This window comes from Colobus angolensis, unplaced genomic scaffold (assembly GCF_000951035.1).
Source record: "Colobus angolensis palliatus isolate OR3802 unplaced genomic scaffold, Cang.pa_1.0 Scaffold91, whole genome shotgun sequence".
NCBI classification, from domain to species: domain Eukaryota; kingdom Metazoa; phylum Chordata; class Mammalia; order Primates; family Cercopithecidae; genus Colobus; species Colobus angolensis.
Genome location: NW_012123043.1, coordinates 5342297 through 5363956, shown reverse-complemented (window position 1 = coordinate 5363956; position 21660 = coordinate 5342297). Strand labels below are relative to the sequence as shown.

Here is a 21660-nt window from a genome sequence, read left to right as displayed (position 1 = left end):
TGGGACATTTTGAGAGATTTCTCACTTCTATTTTTCCTTAAAATAACAGCAAAGAGAAAGGAGGGGTGTGAAGGAGCCACAGGCCTGCAGAGACTGGAGGAGGAGGCAAAGCTGGTGGGGAGGCGTTTCCCGCAGTTTCTGTGCAATGCAGAGGGTCTGGGTGATCCTGAGGGCTGATGGGACACGGGCTGCCCTCATACTATAGGGGGAATCTCACCAGGGGGCTCAGCAGTCGGGGGTAGCCATGGAGAAGGAGAAAGCTGTCAGTGAGAGTTCTCCAGGGCTGGCACTTTGCCAGGCGAGTGCCACAAAAATGCCAAGGGAGTGTAGGGAATTAGGAACAAGTTGTAGGCACCACCGACCATGGTGGGAAAAGAAGACTAGAGGGGGCGCTGATGGTGTCCCGGGGAGGTCAGGGAGATTTCTCCAGGAAGAGCATTCTAGGCTGAGGAGAGTAAGTACCGAGGCTGTGGGATGGGGGTCTGTTTGTTGGGTTTGTGGCTGGTGGCAAGAGGCCAGCATGGCAGGAACTGAGTGACTGACAGCAGGGACAGGAAATGCCTGTGGGAGCCAGCCAGGGGCCAGGCCAGGCAGGGATCTTACTCTAAATGTGACAAGAAGCCACAGGAGGGTTTTAAATAGATCAGTCTGGCTGCAGTGTGGAGATCAGGCGGAGTGGAGGGGAGTGGAAGCTTCCAGATAGGAGGCTACTGTGGTACTCCAGGTAGAGGGTGGAAGTGGCCAGGTTGGGAAAGCATTGTGGGTTGTTGATGAATTTGCAGACACCTGGGATGTGGGGGGTGACCCCACATGGATGGGAGGATGGCCCCAAGGCTTCTGGTCCCAGCACCTGGTGCCATGTACTGGGTGCATAATTGAGAGGTGGGCCCTGAATCCACCCCATCCACTCTCTGGGCCCACTGGCCATGCCTGCCTTTGACCAAGAGCCTCCTTCTCAGGCATCTTCTATTCCCTTGCTGTCTGGGCAGCTATAGCTTCCTGGTTGTGCTGGAGTCTGGAAAAGCCTCCAATCTGCTGCTTCATGGACTCCCCACATTCCCTCTCTGCAGCTGTAAGTCATTTTCCTCTGGTGGATTCCCCGGGAACACTGTCTGTCTGTCATAAGAGCTCAGGGATGATAAGACATTTGTTATTGGTTGTTTTCAACCCTTTCCCCCCTTTCCTCTGGAGTTATGCTCCATCCTAGTCTTTTTACTCACTACAGCCAAAGTGAAACTTTCAAAATATACATTTGTACATGTTACCCCTGCCCCCACCCTTAAAGGCCTCCCACAGCTTCTCATTCCTCTTGGGGAAAGACAAAACTCTTTGATGCAGCCTATGGTGCCCCTGATCCTGCCCTGCCCGGCCTGCCAACCTCACCCTGAACCATCCTCCATCCACTCCAGCTGCCCTGGCCTTCTCTCAGGCTTTGGACTCACCACACTGCATCCCACCTCTGGGCCTTTGCACAGGCTGTGCTCTCTGCCTAGGCTGCCCTTTCATCTCCTCTTTACCTGGATAAATACTCACCCTTCAGGTCTCAGTTCACTCATCAATTTTTCAAGAAAGCACTTTTGCTTTCCCAGATTAGTTCAGGTATGCCCCATTATAGATGCTCACCACCACCAGATGGCTCTCCTTTCCTGCACTTCTCATAATTACAATTTTATATGCACTTATGTGAAGTGCATGGTAAGTTCCATGAGGGAAGCATGCTATGAGCTCAATAAATACTTGAGTGAGTGAGTGAGTGAGTGAGTGAATGAATGAATGAATGCATGTGTCTCTCACATCTGTTCTCTCTACTCCATTCCCTACCTTCCCACCCTAGTGCAGGTCCTTACCATTTCTGGTCTGTGGAACCAGCCTCCCTGCTCCACTCCCCATGGAGCTAACTTTACAAACCCCCACTTACAACTGCTCAGCACCCTTCAGTGGTCCCTGCTGGGTATAGAGGGAGGTCTAATCTCCTTTTCTTGGACTCCAACACACCTGAGATGCAGTTCTCCCCCTTCATTCCTGGCCTGCAGGTTCCCTGAACCTCTGGAGCATTCAGCATCTTCATTCCTGGCAGGTTTATTTCACTCCAAGCAGCTTTACTTTGCTACAGGACCATTTCTGGATGGTCAGTCTTGGAGAGAAAGCCCGCATCTGCCATGAACCTTGGGTCCCTCTACTGTGCCAAGGCCACTTCCAGGTGCCTCAGACAGGGTTCAGTGAACACTTCTTAGATTCACATCCAACCCACATTTATTGAATGCCCTCTATGTGCCAGACACAACCAAATTTATTTTTAAACTTTTCACAGCAGTTCTGAAAAGTAGGTATTATTTTCCACAATTTTATATTGAGGAAATCAAGTTTCACAAAGGGATTTATTTGGAGTCAAATGACAAGTGGTTGGCATTCTTGGGACTACATTCAGCCTCTTCCCCCAGCCTGTGCTGCCTCCTGCCCGCCCCACACTGGAGAGTGAGAGGGTGGGGTGCTGTAGGGACTGTGCACCGGCTGTGGGGAGCTGTCTGAAGAAAGGGGAGGAGGACTGCCAATTCAGGGGCAAGGGTAGAATGGAGGAGCTAGGCTCAACCTGATAAATGGCATCTACAAAAAGCCCACAGCTAACATGATATTAAATGGAGAAAGATTGAAAGATTTTCCCCCAAAGATCAGGAAAAAGACAAGAATTCCCACCGTCACCACTTCTGTTCTACAGTGGACTGGAAGTTCTAGCCACGGCAATTAGGGAAGAGAAAGAAAATGGGAAACTATCTTCATTTGCATGATTCTATATATAGAAAATCCTAAGGAATCCACCAACACACACGCACACACACACACGCACACACACACACGCACACACACAAATTATTAGAACAAATGATTTCTGGCTGAACACAGTGGCTCATGCCTGTAATCCCAGCACTTTGGGAGGTGGAGGCAGGTGGATCACCTGAGGTTAGGAGTCCAAGACCAGCCTGGCCAACATGGTGGAACCCCATCTCTACTAAAAATGCAAAAATTAGCCGGACATGGTGGCACACACCTATAATCACAGCTACTCGAGAGACCGAGGCACAAGAATTGCTTGAGCCCAGGAGGTGGAAGTTGCAGTGAGCCGAGATCACACAACTGCTCTCCAGCCTGGGCGATAGAGCGAGACTCTGTCTCCAAAAAAACAAAAACAAAAACAAATGAGAGTTCAGCAATGTGGCAGGGTACAAAACTGAGATACAAAAATCTATTACATTTCTATACACTAGCAGTGAACAATCTAGTTATATATAAATGTAATATATATATAAATATATATATAAATATAACTAGTGAACAAGCTAATGTATATTTCTATACACTAGCAGTGAACAATGAAAGTGAAATTAAGAAAACAATTCCATTGATAATGACAGCAAAAAAAATAAGATACCTAAGAACAAAAAAAGAAGTTCAAGATTTGTATGTTGAAAACTACAAAACAATCTTGAAAGAAATTAAAGGTCTAAATAAGTGGAAAAATAATGTAAAACTCAATATTGTTGATATGATCCCTGAGCTGATCTATGGATTCAACACAATACCTATCAAAATTCCAGCTATTTTGTAGAAGTTAACAAGCTGGTCCTAAAATTCATATGGAAATGCAAGGAACCCAGAATAGCCAAAACAATCCTGATTAAGGAAGAACAAGGCCTGGTGCAGTAGTTCATGCCTGTAGTACCAGCATTTTGGGAGGGCCAAGGCAGGTGGATTGCATGAGCCCAGAAGTTCGAGACCAGCCTGGGCAGCATGGTGAAACCCTGTCTCTACAAAATTACAAAAATTAGCCAGTTGTGGCAGCATGGGGCTGTAGTCCCAGCTACTTAGAAGGCTGAGGTGGGAGGAGCGACTGAGCCCAGGAGGTCAAGGGTGCAGTGAGCCACTGAGCCATGTTCACACCACTGTACTCTGGCCTGGGTGACAGAGTGAGACCTTGGCTAAAAAAAAAAAAAAAAAAAGGTTGGAAGACCCATTCTACTTGATTTCAAAACTTACTACAGAGCTACAGTAATCAAGACAGTATGGTCAAGAGTAGGTAGGTGCTATTACAAAAAGTAATAAAAAATAAAACCAGTGTGGTATTGCCATGAGGTTAGACATACAGATAGAATTGAGAGTCCAGAAATAAACCCTCATATTTATGGTCAGTTGATATTTTACAAGGGAACTAAGACAATTGGATGGAGGAAAGGATAGTCTTTTCAACAAATGTTACTATACCAAATGGATATCCACATACAAATGAATAAGTGTGAACCCCTTCCTTATGCCATATTTAAAGTGGATTGTAGAAACATAGTGGAACCTAATTTCTAGAAGAAAATTAAAAGTTATCCAGGTGTAATGGCACATGGCTGTAGTCATAGCTACCTGGGAGGCTGAGGCTGGAGGATCACTTGAGCTCAGGAGGCCATGGCTGCAGTGAGCCATGATCATGCCACTGCACTTCAGCCTGGATGACAGAGTGAGACCCTATATCAAAAAATAAGTAGATTACAGACTTGAATGTGAGAGCTAAAACTATACAACTCCCATAAGAAAACATAGGAGTAAATCTTAGTGCCTTTAGGTTTAGTGATGGTTTCTTGGATATAGCACCAAAAATATGGCAACAAAAGAAATAGCTAAATTGGACATCACGAAAATTGAAAACTTTTTTGCTTCAAAGGACGCCATTAAGAACTGAAAATATGACAGGGCACAGTGGCTCATGCCTGTGATCCCAGCACTTTGGGAGACCAAGGAGGCCAGATCAACTGAGGTCAGGAGTTTGAGACCAGCCTGGCCAACATGGTGAAACCCTGTCTCTACTAAAAATACACAAATTAGCCAGGCATGGTGGTAAGCACCTATAATAATCCCAGCTACTTGGGAGGCTGAGGCGGGAGAATCGCTTGAACCTGGGAGGCAGAGGTTGCAGTGAGCTGAGATTGTGCCATTGCACTCCAGCCTGGGCAACAAGAGTGAAACTCCATCTCAAAAACAACAACAAAAAACCACCACACACACAAAATGAAAATATAACCCCAGAATGGGAGAAAATGTTTGCAAAGTATATGTTCAACAAGGAACTGGTATGCAGAATATATAAAAATTCTTACAACTCAATAATAAAAAGACAAAATATTTTAAGATGACCAAAGGATTTGAATAGGTATTTCTCCATGGAAGACATACAAAGGGCCCACAACCACATGAAGAGATATGCAACATCATTAGTCATCAGGGAAATGCAAATCAAAACTACAATGAAATGCCACTTCACCTCCACTAGGATTACTGTAAACAAAAAGACATAATAACAAGTGTTGTCTGGGATGTGGAGGACTTGGAACCCTCATACATTGCTGGTGGAAACATAAATTGGTGCCAGCACCTTAAAATGTCAAACATAGTTATGAGCCAGCAATTCCATACCTACATATATACCCAAGAGAAATGAAAACATATGTCCACGCAAAAACTTATACATGGATGTTCTTAGCAGCATTATTCATAATATCTCGCAAGTGGGATATTATTAGCTGTATTTAGTTATAAAACAGCCCAAAGTGGAAATAACCCAAATGTTTATAAATTGATGACTGGATAAATATAAAATATGTTCTAGGTAAGGTGTGGTGGCTCATGCCTGTAATGCCAATGTTTCGAGAGGCTGAAGTGGGAGGACTGCTTGAGGCCAGGAGCTCGAGACCAGCCTGGGCAATATAGGGAGACTCCACATCTACAAAAAATTCAAAAATTAGCCTGGTGTGATGGCATGCACCTGTAATTCCAGCTACTCAGGAAGCTGAGGTGGGAGGATCACTTGAGCCCTGCAGGTGAAGGCTATAGTAAGCCATGGTTGCACCACTGCACTCCAGCCTGGGTGACAAAGTGAGACCCTGTCTCCAAAAAAAAAAAAAAAAAGTGTTCTACCTACACAGTGGAATATTATGTGGCAATAAAAAGGGAATGAGATACTGATACTACAACATGGATGAACCTTGAAAACATCATACTAAATGAAAGAAGCCAGTCACAAAGACCACATATTTTATAATTCCATCGATAGGAAATGTTTTTTTTTTTGAGACGGAGTCTTGCTCTGTCGCCCGGCCTGGAGTGCCCTGGCCGGATCTCAGCTCACTGCAGGCTCCGCCTCCCGGGTTTATGCCATTCTCCTGCCTCAGCCTCCCAAGTAGCTGGGACTACAGGCGCCCACCACCGCGCCCGGCTAGTTTTTTGTATTTTTTAGTAGAGACGGGGTTTCACAGTGTTAGCCAGGATGGTCTCGATCTCTTGACCTCGTGATCCGCCCGTCTCGGCCTCCCAAAGTGCTGGGATTACAGGCTTGAGCCACCGCGCCCGGCCAGGAAATGTTTAGGATAGACAAATCTATAGAGTCAGAAAGTAGATTAGTGGTTGCTGGAGCTGGGAAGAGGATGGGAATGGAGAGTGACTGCTAATGGGACTAGGTGTCTTTTTGAGGTGACGAAGATGTTTTAACTTAGATTGTGCTAATTGTTCCACCATTCTGTGAATATAATAAAATGCACTGAACTGTATACTTTAATGGGTGACTTATAAGATATATGAATTACATCTCAATAAAGCTGTTTTTTTTTTTTTTTATAAAAGGCCAAAGAGCCCTTTGCAGTGTGGTAGAAGTGAGGGGAGATGGACATGGCGGAAGGCACTGGACACAGATCTTGATCCCCTGGTGTGGTTACTTGCAGTTCCCGCCAAACCAGACCCATCTTTTCGCCCCCAGAGGTGAAGTGTCCAGTGGACCTTGGTTTTTCACTTCAAGGCCAGTTTTGGGGTCAAGGCTATTTCAACATGGCATGTAGTAAGAGTTTAATAAATGCTTGTTGAATGAACCTACATTGCATCAATGTACAGGTCACCAGAAGTACTTAAGGCTGGAGCAATCTCTAGGGCTGGGGAGGGGATCTCAGCAGGGTTTTAAAGGAAGGGACAGAACTTAAGAGCTCCTAAAACGTTCCTTCAGAAGAACCCTGAGTCCAGAGGAGAGTTAACTCATCCCTAACATGCAATGAGAAAAGTCTCACATTTTTTCTTTAAATTCTTGTGCTATATGCATCCTACTCTATATTTCCAGCTTGTTTTAATTTTAAAATACTGTAAATTGCCATTCAGTAAAACGGATGCTTCAGGGAGTTGTGCTGTTTATTCTTGCATCCTGGAATACCTGTGGGTGTATGCTGCTATGTTCTCTCAGAGGAGCTCAGTCAGCAAATACCCCCCGAGTGCCCACTGTGTGCTTGGCATGAGGGGTGCTGTTGCCAACACAGGATCTGCCCTCATGGGACTTTCAGTTGAGAAATGAGTGCGTAACCCGGAGAAGCAGAAAGAGCTTGGTGGAGAGGACAGAATTGTAGGGGGGGTAGAGTTTGGAAGCTCGTAAGAACATTGCCTTAAATGAAGACCAACATTTATGCTCAGTGTTTTACTAGCAAAAAGTTGAAAACTGCCTAATCTAATAGTGGAATGGCTAAGCAAATTATGGTGTTACCATGTAGTAGGATATTATGTAACTATCTAATAATAAAAAACAATACAGGAAAAGACTTATGAAATTTTATGTAAAAAATCTTCCAAAAAAACTATATATAGTATGATCTCAACATGTAAAACATATTCAGCAAAAATGCCAGCATAGAATGCCCCAAATGCTAGTTGATTTGGAAGGTAGAATTATGGGGGGGATTTCTCTCTCTCCCCAAATTGTCTACAGTAGGTCTGGGTTCTGTTATTAATAAACATCACATCTTTGATGCGGGAAAGTTAAGGTGCAGCTGCATGTGGGGCAGGGCTAGAGATGAACCTGGAGTAGGGGCTACAGAGTAGACCGGGGAGGAAGGGCTAGAGATAGAGATGCGGGTCTTCCTACAGGAGAGGTCAAAACAAACCCTGAGTGAGCACTGAGGGAGCTGGTGAAGAAACCACAGAGGGCTGAGGAGTCTCGGAGGGCAGGAGGAGGAATTGGAGTCAGGGATGAGGAGAGTTCAAGCGTCATGGAGCTGGGCAGAGAATCTAGGCAGAGCAGTATCTGGAAATCCTTGGAAGTCAAGGAGAGAGGTTGAAAGAGGAGCCCTCAGTGTAAAACCTTATCTTCTTCCTAGAGGGTTAGATTTAAATGAGATATAGGAGAGTGATTTAGCTATACAGGCTCTGGAGTTGGGCAGACCAGTTCAAACCTCAGTTTCAGAACTTACAGCTAAGTGACCTTGGAAAAACTGTCTAGCCTCTCTGAACCTGTTTCCCCATCTGTTAAATGGAAACAATAAAAACCATTAGGTTATTTTTTGGATTAGATGAATAATGCACAGAAAGTGCTTTGCATAGTGCCGGACACATATATGTACTAACCTTTTTTTTTTTTTAAGAGACAGAACCTTACTTAGTCACCTATAGCTCATGTAACCTCAAACTCCTGGACTCAAGTGATCCTCTGTCACTTCAGCCTCCACCATGCCTAATTAAAAAAAAAAAAATTTCTAAAGACAGGGTCTTGCTATGGTGCCCAGGCTGACCATGTACTAATTGGATGATGTCTATTATTATTGGTTTACTAGAGTTGTTAATATTGTGCAAAATATCTTTGATCTATAAAGAGCTTCTCCTGGTCCTTTGGGTAGGGCTTTCTGAGGGGAAGATGACCTCTGGGATGCTCACCCTTCCGTCTTCCCCTCTCGTCCCCAGCTGTTCCCTCTGCCACCATGAGGAACATTTTCAAGAGGAACCAGGAGCCTGTTGTGGCTCCTGCCACCACCACCACCACGATGCCCATTGGACCCGTGGACAACTCCACTGAGAGTGGGGGTCCTGGGGAGAGCCAGGAGGACATGTTTGCCAAATTGAAGGAAAAATTCTTCAATGAGATCAACAAGATTCCCTGTGAGTGTCCCTGGTGGCTGAGAGGGTGGGGCAAGGCTAGAGTCTGGGGGAGGTGAAGAAGGGTTGGGGATACCACTGGGTTGTGATTGACTGGGCTCTTTCCTAATGCTTAGATTTCAGGCTGGGTTTTTGGAGAGCCCCTGCAGGAATCAGGGCGGGGGAAGTAGGGTCTGCCATTAATGTGGCAAACAAGGGGGTTTATGCACTTCAACTTCTCAGGGGAAGAAAAGTTCTTATAAAACTGTCCAAAGATGAAACCAAAAGGCGATGAAAAATTATGAAACAGAAGTCACTATTCAAGTTTGCCAATAATACTTTGAAATTTATGTTGGAAGATAGAAAATAAAAGCCCTCGCTGCTTTTGAATTTCTGGCAGAGGCTGTATAGGAGACACCAGAGATGCAGATTAAGGGGGAGCAGCCACACTGGTGGGAGATGGTGCTTCAGAACCACGGAGAGCAGCTCAGGACCTATCCCCAAACAGTTGGGTTTTGCAAAGCCCAGCAGTGGTCTAGGTCCAGACTCAATCTTACAGAGCTTGGCCTGCCTATCCGGCTATGCATCAGCCCTCTCAAGACTTGGCACAAGGGGTGGAGGCCAAGGGACTGATAAGCATCATCCCATCCTCTCCAGTGTGAGCCAGTCCTCCATAGATCACACTAGTAAAACTCAATAGAGCTAAACTGATATTCTTCTATGCATGCACCTGTTGCTACCTCTCAGCTAGCAGGCTATGCCAACAAGGGCAGTAGGCAAAATCAATCAATAAAAATAAATAAATAAATAAAAAAGCAAGGTATTAATGAAAAGGCATGCAAAGTATATGCAACTTACATACAAATCACTCATGGGTGTGTGGCTTTTAAAATGTGGGGTGTGGGCATTGTGGGAGGGCAGTCATATTCCTCACCCATTTTTGCCAATGCTACGGGGTCAGGGGCTGCAAGACATGGCACTGCTGACCCCGGGATCTTCTCTGTGTGGGCAGTACCACCCTGGGCACTGATCGCCATTGCTGTGGTTGCTGGGCTCCTGCTTCTCACCTGCTGCTTCTGCATCTGCAAGAAGTGCTGCTGCAAGAAGAAGAAGAACAAGAAGGAAAAGGGCAAAGGCATGAAGAATGCCATGAACATGAAGGACATGAAAGGGGGTCAGGTAGGGCACATTGGTTGTGAGGGGGACTGGAAGGGGCTCAGCCCAGGCTTTCCTGATGCTGAAAGGGTAAGCAAAAGCTCCTGGGCTTCCACAACCAAACCTCCTCCCCTCCTTAAAACTTGGCTCTCTCAGTTACAGCTCTAGTATAACACCACCGACCTAGAGGTCCCTGGGAGCGGGGGCCTTATTCCTGTGTTAGTATGAACTCATCCCTGGAAAGACAGTGAAGAACAATATATTGACCCCCCAACGAGGCTACTAGGACAAAATGTTGGAAAGAGACACCCCCCCCCCCACCAGCAAGACACCATTGGGTAACCCTATGTTTTCCTGCCAGAGACTGAAGGACAGTATCTTCATGGGAGGCACCTAACTGGGCATGGGGCAGGAATCAAATGAGGCAGAAGAGTGGTCCTGAGGCACCAAGACAGAGCCAAGTAGAATCCATCATTAATCATATCATAATTTAATTTATTTTCCCCTGTCTTTTGGTGTTGGTCAGCCTAGAAAGCCCCTTTTCTTATTTTAAGTTTGCAGAGGCCCCTGCGTGCTTCCCTTTCCCCCATGTTTGTTTAGGGGTGACTAGGAGGAATCTCTTGCTCAAGGAATCCATATGGAGGATGGAGGGAAGGGCTTGATCTCAGAAGCCAGGGATCTAAATGGCCTTTGAGTGCATGTATGTGTGTATATGTCTGTGCACATGCAGGTATGTGTGTGTATGTGGGCCCAAAAGGAACCTGCAGTGTGTGTTGGGAGGGGTTCCAGGATGACTTGAGTGTAGCCCTTCCTGGTCTTGATGAGTGGCTGTGGTACTTTAGGGGCTGGTTTGAGCTGCGGGATTTTCTCTTATATCACTTTCTTCTTTCTCTCTCCACGTCTGTGGGCTCACTCTGCTCCTGTCTGCCTGGACCGTACTTCTGGTATGTCTTGCCCAGGATACGTGGGGCCTGAGCTGGGGAAAGTGTTTGGGAGAGGGCTTACAAGAGAAGCAAATCCCACCCCCAACCCAGCCTCCAGAAGCTATGAAGCACTTGGCACAGGGCCTGGTCCCATGGTGCACTGTGCCTCAGAGGCAGGAGAGTGGTGCCCAAACCAGAGTCATGTCTCAAACACAGGGCTGAGGGTAGAGGACCTGCCTAGGGGTTCTGATGGGCCATGAAGGAGGGTCACATGGCAGGGCCACATTCCCTCTTTTACCCCCACCACACACAGCTCTGAGTCAGGGTCTACCACAGAGGGGCTGGTTTCCCGTCACCCTATGCCAAGCCAGGCTCCTCTGTCCTCCCCTTTTAACTTGTTCCCTCTCTCCCCCAGCTCCCACAGGATGACGACGATGCAGAGACAGGCCTGACTGAGGGGGAAGGTGAAGGGGAGGAGGAGAAAGAGCCAGAGAACCTGGGCAAACTGCAGTTTTCCCTGGACTATGATTTTCAGGCTAATCAGGTATGCAGGGCTGTGGGGGCAGAGTTGGGGAGTGGGGAGAGACCTGGGAGTTGGGTGGAAGGGGGATAGAAACAGCTCTCTCAGAGATGTGTGGGCGCTGCTCTTCCCTTAGAATGAGGCAGGCTGGAAACGGCAGGGCCTATAGCTCTGGACATTGATGCTGGCTTGGCCACCAGCCTGCTTGCGGAAGGTTCCAAGTTGATTATGCTATTAACCTGCCCACCAACCTTGGGCAAAGCAATTTCCCTTTCAACTTCAGGTTCCCTAAATACCATTCCAAATTCCTTGGGGTGGAAATGGAGACCAGTTTTATTCTCTAGCACCAGCCTCCCCTCATTCCCCTGCCCCAACTGCCTCCTCTAGGAAGGAATTGGCGGGAACTGGGTCTGGGGCCAGTTGTGGTATTGGAACTGTCCTGAGACTCAGGTCCCTTATCTCCATCTCTCTCCACAGCTTACTGTGGGCGTTCTGCAGGCTGCTGAACTGCCTGCCCTGGACATGGGAGGCACCTCAGACCCTTATGTCAAGGTCTTCCTCCTTCCTGATAAGAAGAAGAAATATGAGACCAAAGTCCATCGGAAGACACTGAACCCTGCCTTCAATGAAACCTTCACCTTCAAGGTGCTGAGGGCTGGAAGGGTGACTCCAGCTCACTCCCTGATCCCAATTCTCTGCTGAGTTCTACAGACCTTTCCTTGGTCTTTAGCCATTGCTCAGCCTGGAACAATGGCAGCCTGGACTGCAGGGCCCCCCTGGCCTCTTTGGAGGATGGGGATCCCTCCCACCCCACCCTCACACTCTGCTCCCCAAAAGCCCTGGGTCTTTCTCTGTCTCCGCACACTAACTGGGACTCTGTGGGCTGGAATAGAGGCCTCTGCCCATAGCACCCCTGGAGGTGCGTGAGTCACTCTGGCCCCCTCTGATTCTGCTTGTGCCCTGTAGGTGCCATACCAGGAGCTCGGGGGCAAAACTCTGGTGATGGCCATCTATGACTTTGACCGCTTCTCCAAGCATGATATCATTGGAGAGGTAAAGGTGCCTATGAATACAGTGGACCTCGGCCAGCCCATTGAGGAGTGGAGAGACCTGCAAGGCGGGGAAAAGGAGGAGGTAAGAGCAGAGATGAGGCCAGGTCGGGCAAAAAGACGAATGTACAAGTGGGCTTCCACCTCTTGGCATGATGGAAATAGGATGGGCTTTGGAGGCAGGCGACCTGGGTTAGGATCCCAGCTCCACACCGCCTGGCTGTGTGAAACTGGGCAAGTTGCTTACGCTGTTTGGACTCGGGTTCCCTCCTTTAGTCTCTTTTAACAGATGAAGATTCACTACCTGCATAAAGCGCCTAGCGCAGTGACTGGCATTTGGTAGGTACTCAAATAAATACAAACACCATTATTATTGTTACTCCTAAGCTTCTGCTATTACCTAAGGCCTGTGATTCATGCCTCTGTGCCTCAGTTTACCCATAAGGAAAGCTCATGTTTGTTCTAAAGGATACTCAGCAGAGGGACTTGTCCTCCCAGAACTGCTACAGCATCCATTCACTCAGTAAATATTTGCTGAGCAATTGCTGTGTACCCAAAACTCCATTTTAACCATTCCTCCTTCTGTGCATCAATCATTTGTTTTGGCCAGGGCCCTGCTACCCAGCACACTCTAGGCAGTGATGGAGGGCTGAGTAGAGAAGCTTAAGACATCCTTTTGTCCCTTTTGTCCCCTGTGCCTGGGAGGAAGTCCAGCACACCTGAACCAGGACCTGTGTGATGTGGTCAGTCTTGCCCTGGGTGGCTTTGACTTTGAGCAGCTTTGACTCTGCAGTGTGGTGTTGGCCTTAGGAATTAGGAGCCCTGGGTCCTCAACCTGCCTGCAGTGCTAAATTGTTGTGTGACTTTGAGCGAACCATGGCCTCTGGGAACCTCAGTTTCTCATTGGTTACAAAGAATTCTTGTCTTGTTTACATGAAAGAGTTGCAGTAATAGTAACAAAAGAAGGGATGCAAATTGCTCCGAAAACCACAAATCATACTACAAGTGGAATGGTCCGCAAGGAGAGACCTTGGTGGGTGGGAGTGTTCAGGGAAAGAAGGCTTCTGAGACATTCAGTCCCCCAGGGCCCTTGGTGGTGGACACGTGGCTAACCCCTCTGCTTCTCGCACTCCTTCCCACCTTACCAGAGCCTGGAGTAGGAGCCCAAACATACTCCCAACTTCCCAGATCCCAGATCCACCCAGGGATCCACAGCTGTCCTCTACCCCCTCATCCTCAGCCCACGGCTCCTGAGGTCCCAACCTGTCACTTTCAGGGACTTTGTTGCACTGCATCAGGGGGCCCCAAGGTCAAATGCTGGAAGACCTTCTCGGCCATCACATATATGGGGACTGGTGATGAGGGAGGCAGGGACACATCACTGCCTTACTAATTTTGGCAAGAAAGAGGCCAGCCATGAGACAGCACTAGGATGGCTGAGATGACCCAAGTCCTGCTCTTCCCCCGGATAGCCAGAGAAGCTGGGCGACATCTGCACCTCCCTGCGCTATGTGCCTACGGCTGGGAAGCTCACTGTCTGCATCCTGGAGGCCAAGAACCTCAAGAAGATGGACGTGGGCGGCCTTTCAGGTATGTGGAGAGCTTCTGGCTGCCATTGGGTGGCACCAGCGAGCCAGTTAGCAGAGTTTGCACACTCCAGTGAACAGGAACACTTTGCTGCCCTGGGACTGAGATGTCTCCTCGAGGAGCGGTGGAGCCTTGGCTTCCCAGCCCCTCCTTTTCTCCAAGGGCCCCTTGTCCCTGTCAGAACTGCCTTCCCAATGCTCTCTGGCCTTGCACTGTGGGCTACAGAGAAAAGGATCAGAGAAATTTCATCCCCAGATAAGTTCGTGACTTAGGATTTTACTTCTCCCAGGGAAATGGGCAGGGCTTCACCCAAAACGTGACACCACAATTGGGACATGTTTCCAGAAGAGGCTGTAGGCTCTGCTGGCTCTGCCCTGGAAAGGGGAGGGTGAGGGAAGGGGGGGTGGAAGATGCTCTGAATATCACATTTACCTGGCAGTGAATGGGGCCGGCCCATGGCACAGGGCTCTGGGGAATGAAGCCTGCTGCTTCAGCCGCCTTTCCAGAGAATCAGCCCTGGGCATGGGCTCCAACCAGCATGTTTCAATGCCAGCTCCGGCTCTGTCACTGACCTGCTGTGTGACCTAGAGCAGGTCATTTCCGTTCTTTGGCCTCTGTTTCTCGTCTGCAAGATTAGGATTGGATTGGGATCATGACCCAGCAGATGTGTGTCCTGACTTTAGCACTCCTCACCCCCTCCCCAGCACAGGATCACAGATGAATCTCCATACCCTTTCTCACAAGGCCTTAGACGCAGAAATGCCCCCCACCCAATGATTCAGGAAGCCACAACCAACTGGTCAGAGTTGGTCCTTGAGGTGAAGTCTTTTGCCACCTTTGAACTGGATGGCGTGACTTGGGGCTTTCTGAGGGCCTGGTCTCAGCAGAATGAAGACCGCATCTTGACCGATGCTCTGGGCAGGCCTTGGTACATTGGGCAGGAGGGCTGGGGGCTAAGGGGAACCTCTCAGGGGTTGGGATTCTCCCTCCTCAGACCCCTATGTGAAGATCCACCTGATGCAGAATGGCAAGCGGCTCAAGAAGAAGAAGACAACCGTGAAGAAGAAGACCCTGAACCCATACTTCAATGAGTCCTTCAGCTTTGAGATCCCCTTCGAGCAGATTCAGGTGCTGGAGCCCTAGGGTCCTAGGCACGGAGCAGGGTTTGGGGAGGCAAACATGTATGGGGCGGTTGAAGAGCGGGAACTCATCCAGAGACCATGGAATAGCCTTTCTTGGTGGGGGAAGGCTCGAGGTCTAATGGTGCCTAGGTGGGATCTCCTTCCCAAATGCTTCAGGGATCCCCCTTTTCTGATGAGATAAACATGAATTAATTTAAAAAATTCTGCAAATCATTCCTTTAGGACTTGGAGGACCATGGTCATGTGCATAGGTGTATGGGGGTGTAGCAAAGGTGCCAGAGGGGTTGGGAGCTGGCTGAGAGGGTGGGACTGGCCACTGCCACCTCCATCCTCTCCAGCCACACCCTGTCTTGGTCATCCCTGCCCCACTTCTACTGCTTTCTAGGTCCTTTCCATCTACTCCTCTGATTTGCTTCCTCTCCTCTTTCCCGCCACCCTTCAAGCCTTCTCTACTCTTCCTTCCTTCTCACCAGCAAGCTCTGTAAATGTTGGAGATGAGGTCTGGTTTTCACCATTTCTGGGTATGAGTGGGATCTGGATGTGGTAGGACAAGAGGCTGACCCACCCATTTGGGCGGGGAGTCAGGCGCAGCTGGGGGCTTGCAGAGTGGTCGATTATCATGGAGTCTTGGTCTCTCCTTCTTTGTAGTGAGCTGATCCCACCCCCTCTCCTCCCCACAGGAGGGCTGGGGGCAAGGGTGCAAGAGAATCTTCAGAGTTGGTGCTGTCATCTATGGAGATGTGTATGATGTTATTGATGGAATACTTCAAGAGAACATTGGGCAGCTCAGTGATAATGTTAATCCAAGAGAAGTCCTCATTACAGAGAATTTTACATCTAGAGCATCCCGACCCAGGCATCTCAAATTCAACATTTCTAAAACCAATGTAATGTTCTTCTCCCTACCTCTTCCCAGCCAAGCCTGTTTCATCTGAATTCTGTTTTCAATGAATGACCCCACAGTCCATCATCTACCCAGTGGCCCAAGTCAGAAACCTGGACATTACCTTAGACTATTTCCTTTTTCCTTTCTCATTTATCCAACATACTTGACTGAGCATTTCCTAAGTGCTAGGCACTTGCTAGGGGATGAGGAAATAAGTGTGTAATTGACACAGTCCTTGCTGTCAAGGACCTCACAGCAGGAGGGCACCAGTAAACAGTCTAGTAAAGCACAGTGAGACAACGGCTTCAATGTCCATGAAGCGGAGGACTGTAGTGGGGCTTCCCAGAGAAAGCTTGGTCCTGAAGGATGAATCTGAGTTGGCTGGAGTCACAGGGGAAAAAGGCATCAACCATTCAGCAAATCCAGCTGATCATCAAGTCCTCTTGATTCTCTCCCTAAATACCCTTCCAACCTGGTTTTGACTTCCCATCCCCACTGTGCCTGCCTTGGTTCAGGTATTTGGGATCCATCCTCCCAGACCCTTCAGCATCCTCCAATGGGTCTCTTCCCTGCCATCAGGCCCACTCCTCCTCGAGTGAATCTTCCACCTCAATGCCAGGGCTCTCTCTCAAATGTCCGCAACACTCCTTTACTTAAAGTCATCAGGAGTCCCCTACTGCTTGCCTGAAAGACAAAATGCAAACTCCTCAGCTGACCCCAACCTACTCTACCAGCCTCATTTCCTGCCTCACTGCTTCTCACCCTGTACCTCAATGACTGAACGTCTAATGTTTCTCAGATGCCAAATGCACTCTCAGGTCTCTATGCCTCTACGCAAGATAATCTGTTTTCCTGGAATCCTCTTCCTTCTTTTGTCCTCCTAGAGAAATTCTCAGACTTCATGTCCCAGTCACCTCTTCTGTGAAGCCTTTTCTGATTGGCCCCAGCAGGACTGTCACCTCCTCTGAGTTTCCACAGTACCTTGTGCCTATCTCTCTAGCATAACCTTTATCACTTCATGTTGTAAGTTTTCAATTACCTGTCTGCTGATCTCATTGAGGTGAAATTCATCTTTTCATTTTTCCTTCCCTCTTTTCCTGCTACAAGTGCTTAAAAGTGTCTAGAGCACAGTACACCCTCAATAAATGCCCAGTGGTAGAAACAAAGGCTGCCAAAGGCGTGGCCTCTGCTTCCATGTCAATTCAGTCTTCACTGGAGCAGAGATGAAACCAAGGAGCCCCGGGAGGCCTTTCCTTCCCAATCATTTGGAGTAGAGGTTGATGGAGGATAAATTTGGTCATGGGATCCCACATCTCTGTCTGCCAACTCCCTCCCTCCTTTGTTTTCCTTGCAGAAAGTCCAGGTAGTGGTCACCGTGCTGGACTACGACAAGTTGGGCAAGAACGAAGCCATAGGCAAAATCTTCGTGGGCAGCAATGCCACAGGCACAGAGCTGCGGCACTGGTCTGACATGTTGGCCAACCCCCGGAGGCCCATTGCCCAGTGGCACTCGCTCAAGCCTGAGGAGGAGGTGGATGCACTCCTGGGCAAGAACAAGTAGACAGCAGCGGCTGGGACCCCACACCTTTCACGGACACTGACAAGATCCAGAGCTATCAATACCTCAGTTATGCAACCTTAGAGGTTTTCTTTTTTCTTTCATTTGTTGGTGGTTGTGTCCTTGTTTTTCCTTGTTTTTCTCTTTTTAAAGACCAACTTCCCTTTGATGGCTGTGTGAGGAGAGTCCCCTAAGAGGTGAAAGAGAAGCCTGGCTCTGTTCATGGTCCTAGGAGCTGCCCTTGCTGCATGCCCTGTCACAGTTCCCCCGCCTCTTTCAAAGCTTCACATCTGCCTCACCCCAAGCGAGGCCCTCTACTGGCACAAACTTGCAGCACTTCCTGTTTTTTGAGCCTTTTGGACCAACAAAATGGCAGCACATCCTGCTTCCTGACAGGGAAGGCATCACAGTGGCTAATGATCCGTGTGTGTGTGTGTGTGTGTGTGTGTGTGTGTCGTGTGTGGTGTGTGTGTGTCTTTGAGCATCTCTCTTAATTCCTGGAATGAGCCATGGACAGTAAAGTTGTGTGGGAAAAGAAGGCTCTTTGGGGACCCTGACATGAAAAGTCCACTAAGTGGGAGATCTTCTCTCATCTATGGCAAAGTCTCAGGATCCTGTTCAGATGCCAGGGCTTTCATACTCCTGTTGGTGGCTATTTGGGAGGCAGCAAGATGTGAAGACTGGATGTGTTCAGAACTAGGACCAAACGATGCCATCAAAGACTTCCTCCTGCCAGTCATGGTTTCCCCAGAAGTGTGGTTCCGGGGACATTCATGGATATGAGCTATTCACTAGTTGGGTCAGACTCTAACAGGGACTCTCAGTCCCAAAATCTCACTCTTATTGACAATAAATATCAAACTATGAAGAAACAGAAGTCCTATTACCAGAAAGACCAAAATTAAACTCCTGGATCATCACCCCATCCAGTGGGAAACACAGATACTTTCTCCCTTTCCAGAATATAAGCAGCCCAGTTCATTTGCATTTATTCCCCACTGAGCTTTTGCTTCTGTTTCTCTTTTAAGTGGAGCAACACTGTCTGAAGACACGTTATCTGTGCAGAGCCAGAGAACTTTAAAAGGAAAGTTTAAATGTTCTTAGTTCCCCTGAGGTCCAGGTAAGAAGGGGGTGGTAAGAAGAGGATGGGGGACAGATGGCTGAGATTTCCTGGGTGGAGATATAGGGGAGCACTGGAATTCCCCCCCAGACTCCCACTCCTTGCTCCCTTGGCCTTCTGCTCTCCATGCTGGAGGGCTGATAGGTAGCTGGAGTGGCCCAGGGAGACCTATAGGGAGGACTCCTCCTACCATTAGTGGGCTTCTCTTTATGAATACTAAGAAACAAAGGGCATCCATTCCAAATGAGTAGCAGAGGAGACCTTCTAGGGTTTCTGCCCATGCTCAGTTGTGTCCCATTCCCTGTTCACCTTTTGTTCCCAGCACTGATATAAAAGCCATATATATGTTAGTCAGGTTTGCACTGAGTCTTCTTCCAAACCTTCAGCCTGGACAACAGAGTGAGGTCCCCTTGTGACCAGAGGCCATCCTTCCTTGCCTCCCTTCCTTTGGCCTCTCTCTTCCATCCATGAAGCCCTCAGGCCCTTGCCATTTTTTCGCCACAGAAAACTCATGGCTTCTCCAGAAGCCTGAGTATCTCTCTTTCCCAGTATAAATGGCAGCATTTCTATCCTGCCCCATCTGGGCCACTTCAGCTTCCTGTAGACACCCGAGACAGATGGACAGTGTTGGAGGGAATCAGGCTTTGGGGATCCAGCGTGAAGAAGTTGCAGAGTGTCTTTTTATTTTATTTTAAAAGGGGGAAGGGGCTTTTGGTTTTGCTTTGCTTTTTGGATGAAGGAGTGGGGGAAATGAGGGAATACCCCCACCAGAAATAGACTGGCAAGCCTCCCTGTCTCTTGGAGATCCTTCTTTGTCTTGTTAGTGGTACATGGGAAGTTATATTTTTACTGGTGTGTGTGTGTGTGTGTGTGTGTGTACCTAATGATTGGAAGGTAAGACTCTGATCAGGATTATGAACTATGGTCCTTGGGACCAAAGGTGTGGTCATGGTAGAGAGTTGTAGGACAATAGGGTGCTTTCAGAATCTGGGTGGCCACAGAGTGGGATTTCCTGGTATGGACATCAGAAGTCACTGGACTCTTCTCCCATCCCCAGAGTTGTGGGATTTTGGTGCTTTCTCAGGGTCTCTCCCCAGACTCATTCTCCTCACCCATATCCCACAGACTCATTCATGGAGACCCCCTTGTCAATATCCCCTCTACCTTTACTCCTTTGCCCTTTCCCAATTCACCTTCTACCACCTGGGATTCTTTTCCATTCATGAACTTCATTCAGCCCTTCCAAAGTCCAAGATTTGCACTCCCTTGACAGGGAGGAAAGGCAATGGTAGGAACTCTGGTGGTCTGGGTGTCCATGTGCCTGGTGACCAGGGCTGGATTTTATTACTCTGAGCCCACTGCTAGTGAGCAGCCTTGAGGGGTGGGGATAGGTTGCTGAGTGACTTTGAATCTTGGCACCAGTGTGGAGCCAGTGTGGGTGCGGGGAGCAGTGCCTTCCCCAGGTCCCAGCTGGTCCTGATGTGCCATCTAGCGGATGGCATCTGTCTTGGTCCATAGGCTTGGTGGGAACATGCTTCTGCTTGTGTGTTTTCCATATCTGAGGACTGACATAGCTGAAACCACAGGGCATCATGCCAAACACTCACTGCTGTAGGCACTCAGCAGGATAGAGGTAGGGTGTTTGGCTAGTAAGGGGTTCTGGACACCTCTGGGGCTGTAAATTTTCATCTCAAAGTCTGTTGCAGAGAAAGGAAAGTAGTATAGAGGTGATTTTTAGAGAAGCTGAGACCATGAAAATCCAAGCCTAATCCCACCCAGAAACTGGGATAAGGTCTGAAAGCTCGTTTTCTTCTTCCTCCCTGAATAATTGTTCCAGAAGGGATGCTAATTCTGTCAGAGCTACAGACAGATTTTGGGACTTTGGAAGTGGAAGCTGAGGCCTGGGGAAGGCTGGGTAAGGAATGCTGGGGCAATCCCAGACAGTAGGCAGGTGCTTGGCATGAATGAGAAGTGACTTTCCTGGAGTCCCTCAGCTGGAGGATGAGACAGCAGGGATTAGGCCACAGTCTCAGATCCTGATCTTTCTTCCTAGGAAAGCATACATAACTTGTGTCTCTGCGGAATCAGTGTGGGATGATTTTGCTGGCCCAAGGCTTCAGCGAGAGGGAGAAGAGGGGTCGCTACAGCCCTCCTGCGGGTAAAAGCAGCTCTCTTATAAACCTGCCTCCATGCAGTGGGGTGGGGGTAAGGGCGGGTGATAGCAAAGAGGGTGACGAACCTCCCTGGGTTTGGGGAGTGACAGTTTCCATGCTCCCTTAATATCCTAGGTTAATTCATAAGGCATCTGAGTCCTGGGTCTCACCCAACCTCATAGAGAAAAAGCCTGTCCCTGAGGGCATCCCCTCCCACTCAAAGGTACAAAGAGATTGAGCCAGGAACTGCCCTCATATCCTCTGCTCTGCCCCTTCCCTTCCCTTTTCTCTGCCCCTGCCACCTAAAGCTGTTTGGGGCCCTTTCTTAGCACCCTGGGTGGTGGCAGGCAGGGAGGAGTCCCAAGATCCTGGTGGCCCAGAGCCCCATTCTGTGGTTGCCAAATAAAAATGTGGATGCCCAGTTACATTTGAATTTCAGTTCAACAACAAACAATTTTTAAGTGTAAGTATGTCCTAGGCAATAGTTGGGACATATTATACTAAAAAATAATTCGTTGTTTATCTGAAATTCAAATGTAACTGGCCATCCTGCATTGTGTCTGGGAACCCTGCCCTATGACTTTTCCCCTTTCCCTTTGGTCCCAGGGGGCCAGGAACCCCAAGGATTTGACTTAACCAGTTTTTTGAACT

The 21660-nt window shown here is 48.3% G+C and overlaps 1 protein-coding gene across 1 annotated transcript in view; it reads left to right on the top strand.

Moving 5' to 3' along the window:
- Window positions 1–17739, top strand: part of SYT2 (synaptotagmin II) — a 50326-nt gene extending 32587 nt beyond the window's left edge. The window contains exons 2-9 of the mRNA XM_011931771.1: window positions 8746–8940; window positions 9929–10095; window positions 11419–11538; window positions 11992–12159; window positions 12481–12648; window positions 14036–14153; window positions 15145–15278; window positions 17533–17739. Coding sequence (XP_011787161.1) covers window positions 8763–8940; window positions 9929–10095; window positions 11419–11538; window positions 11992–12159; window positions 12481–12648; window positions 14036–14153; window positions 15145–15278; window positions 17533–17739 — 1260 coding nt within the window. The 5' untranslated portion in view covers window positions 8746–8762. The remainder of the gene's footprint in view (window positions 1–8745; window positions 8941–9928; window positions 10096–11418; window positions 11539–11991; window positions 12160–12480; window positions 12649–14035; window positions 14154–15144; window positions 15279–17532) is intronic.
- Window positions 17740–21660: the final 3921 nt, after the last annotated feature.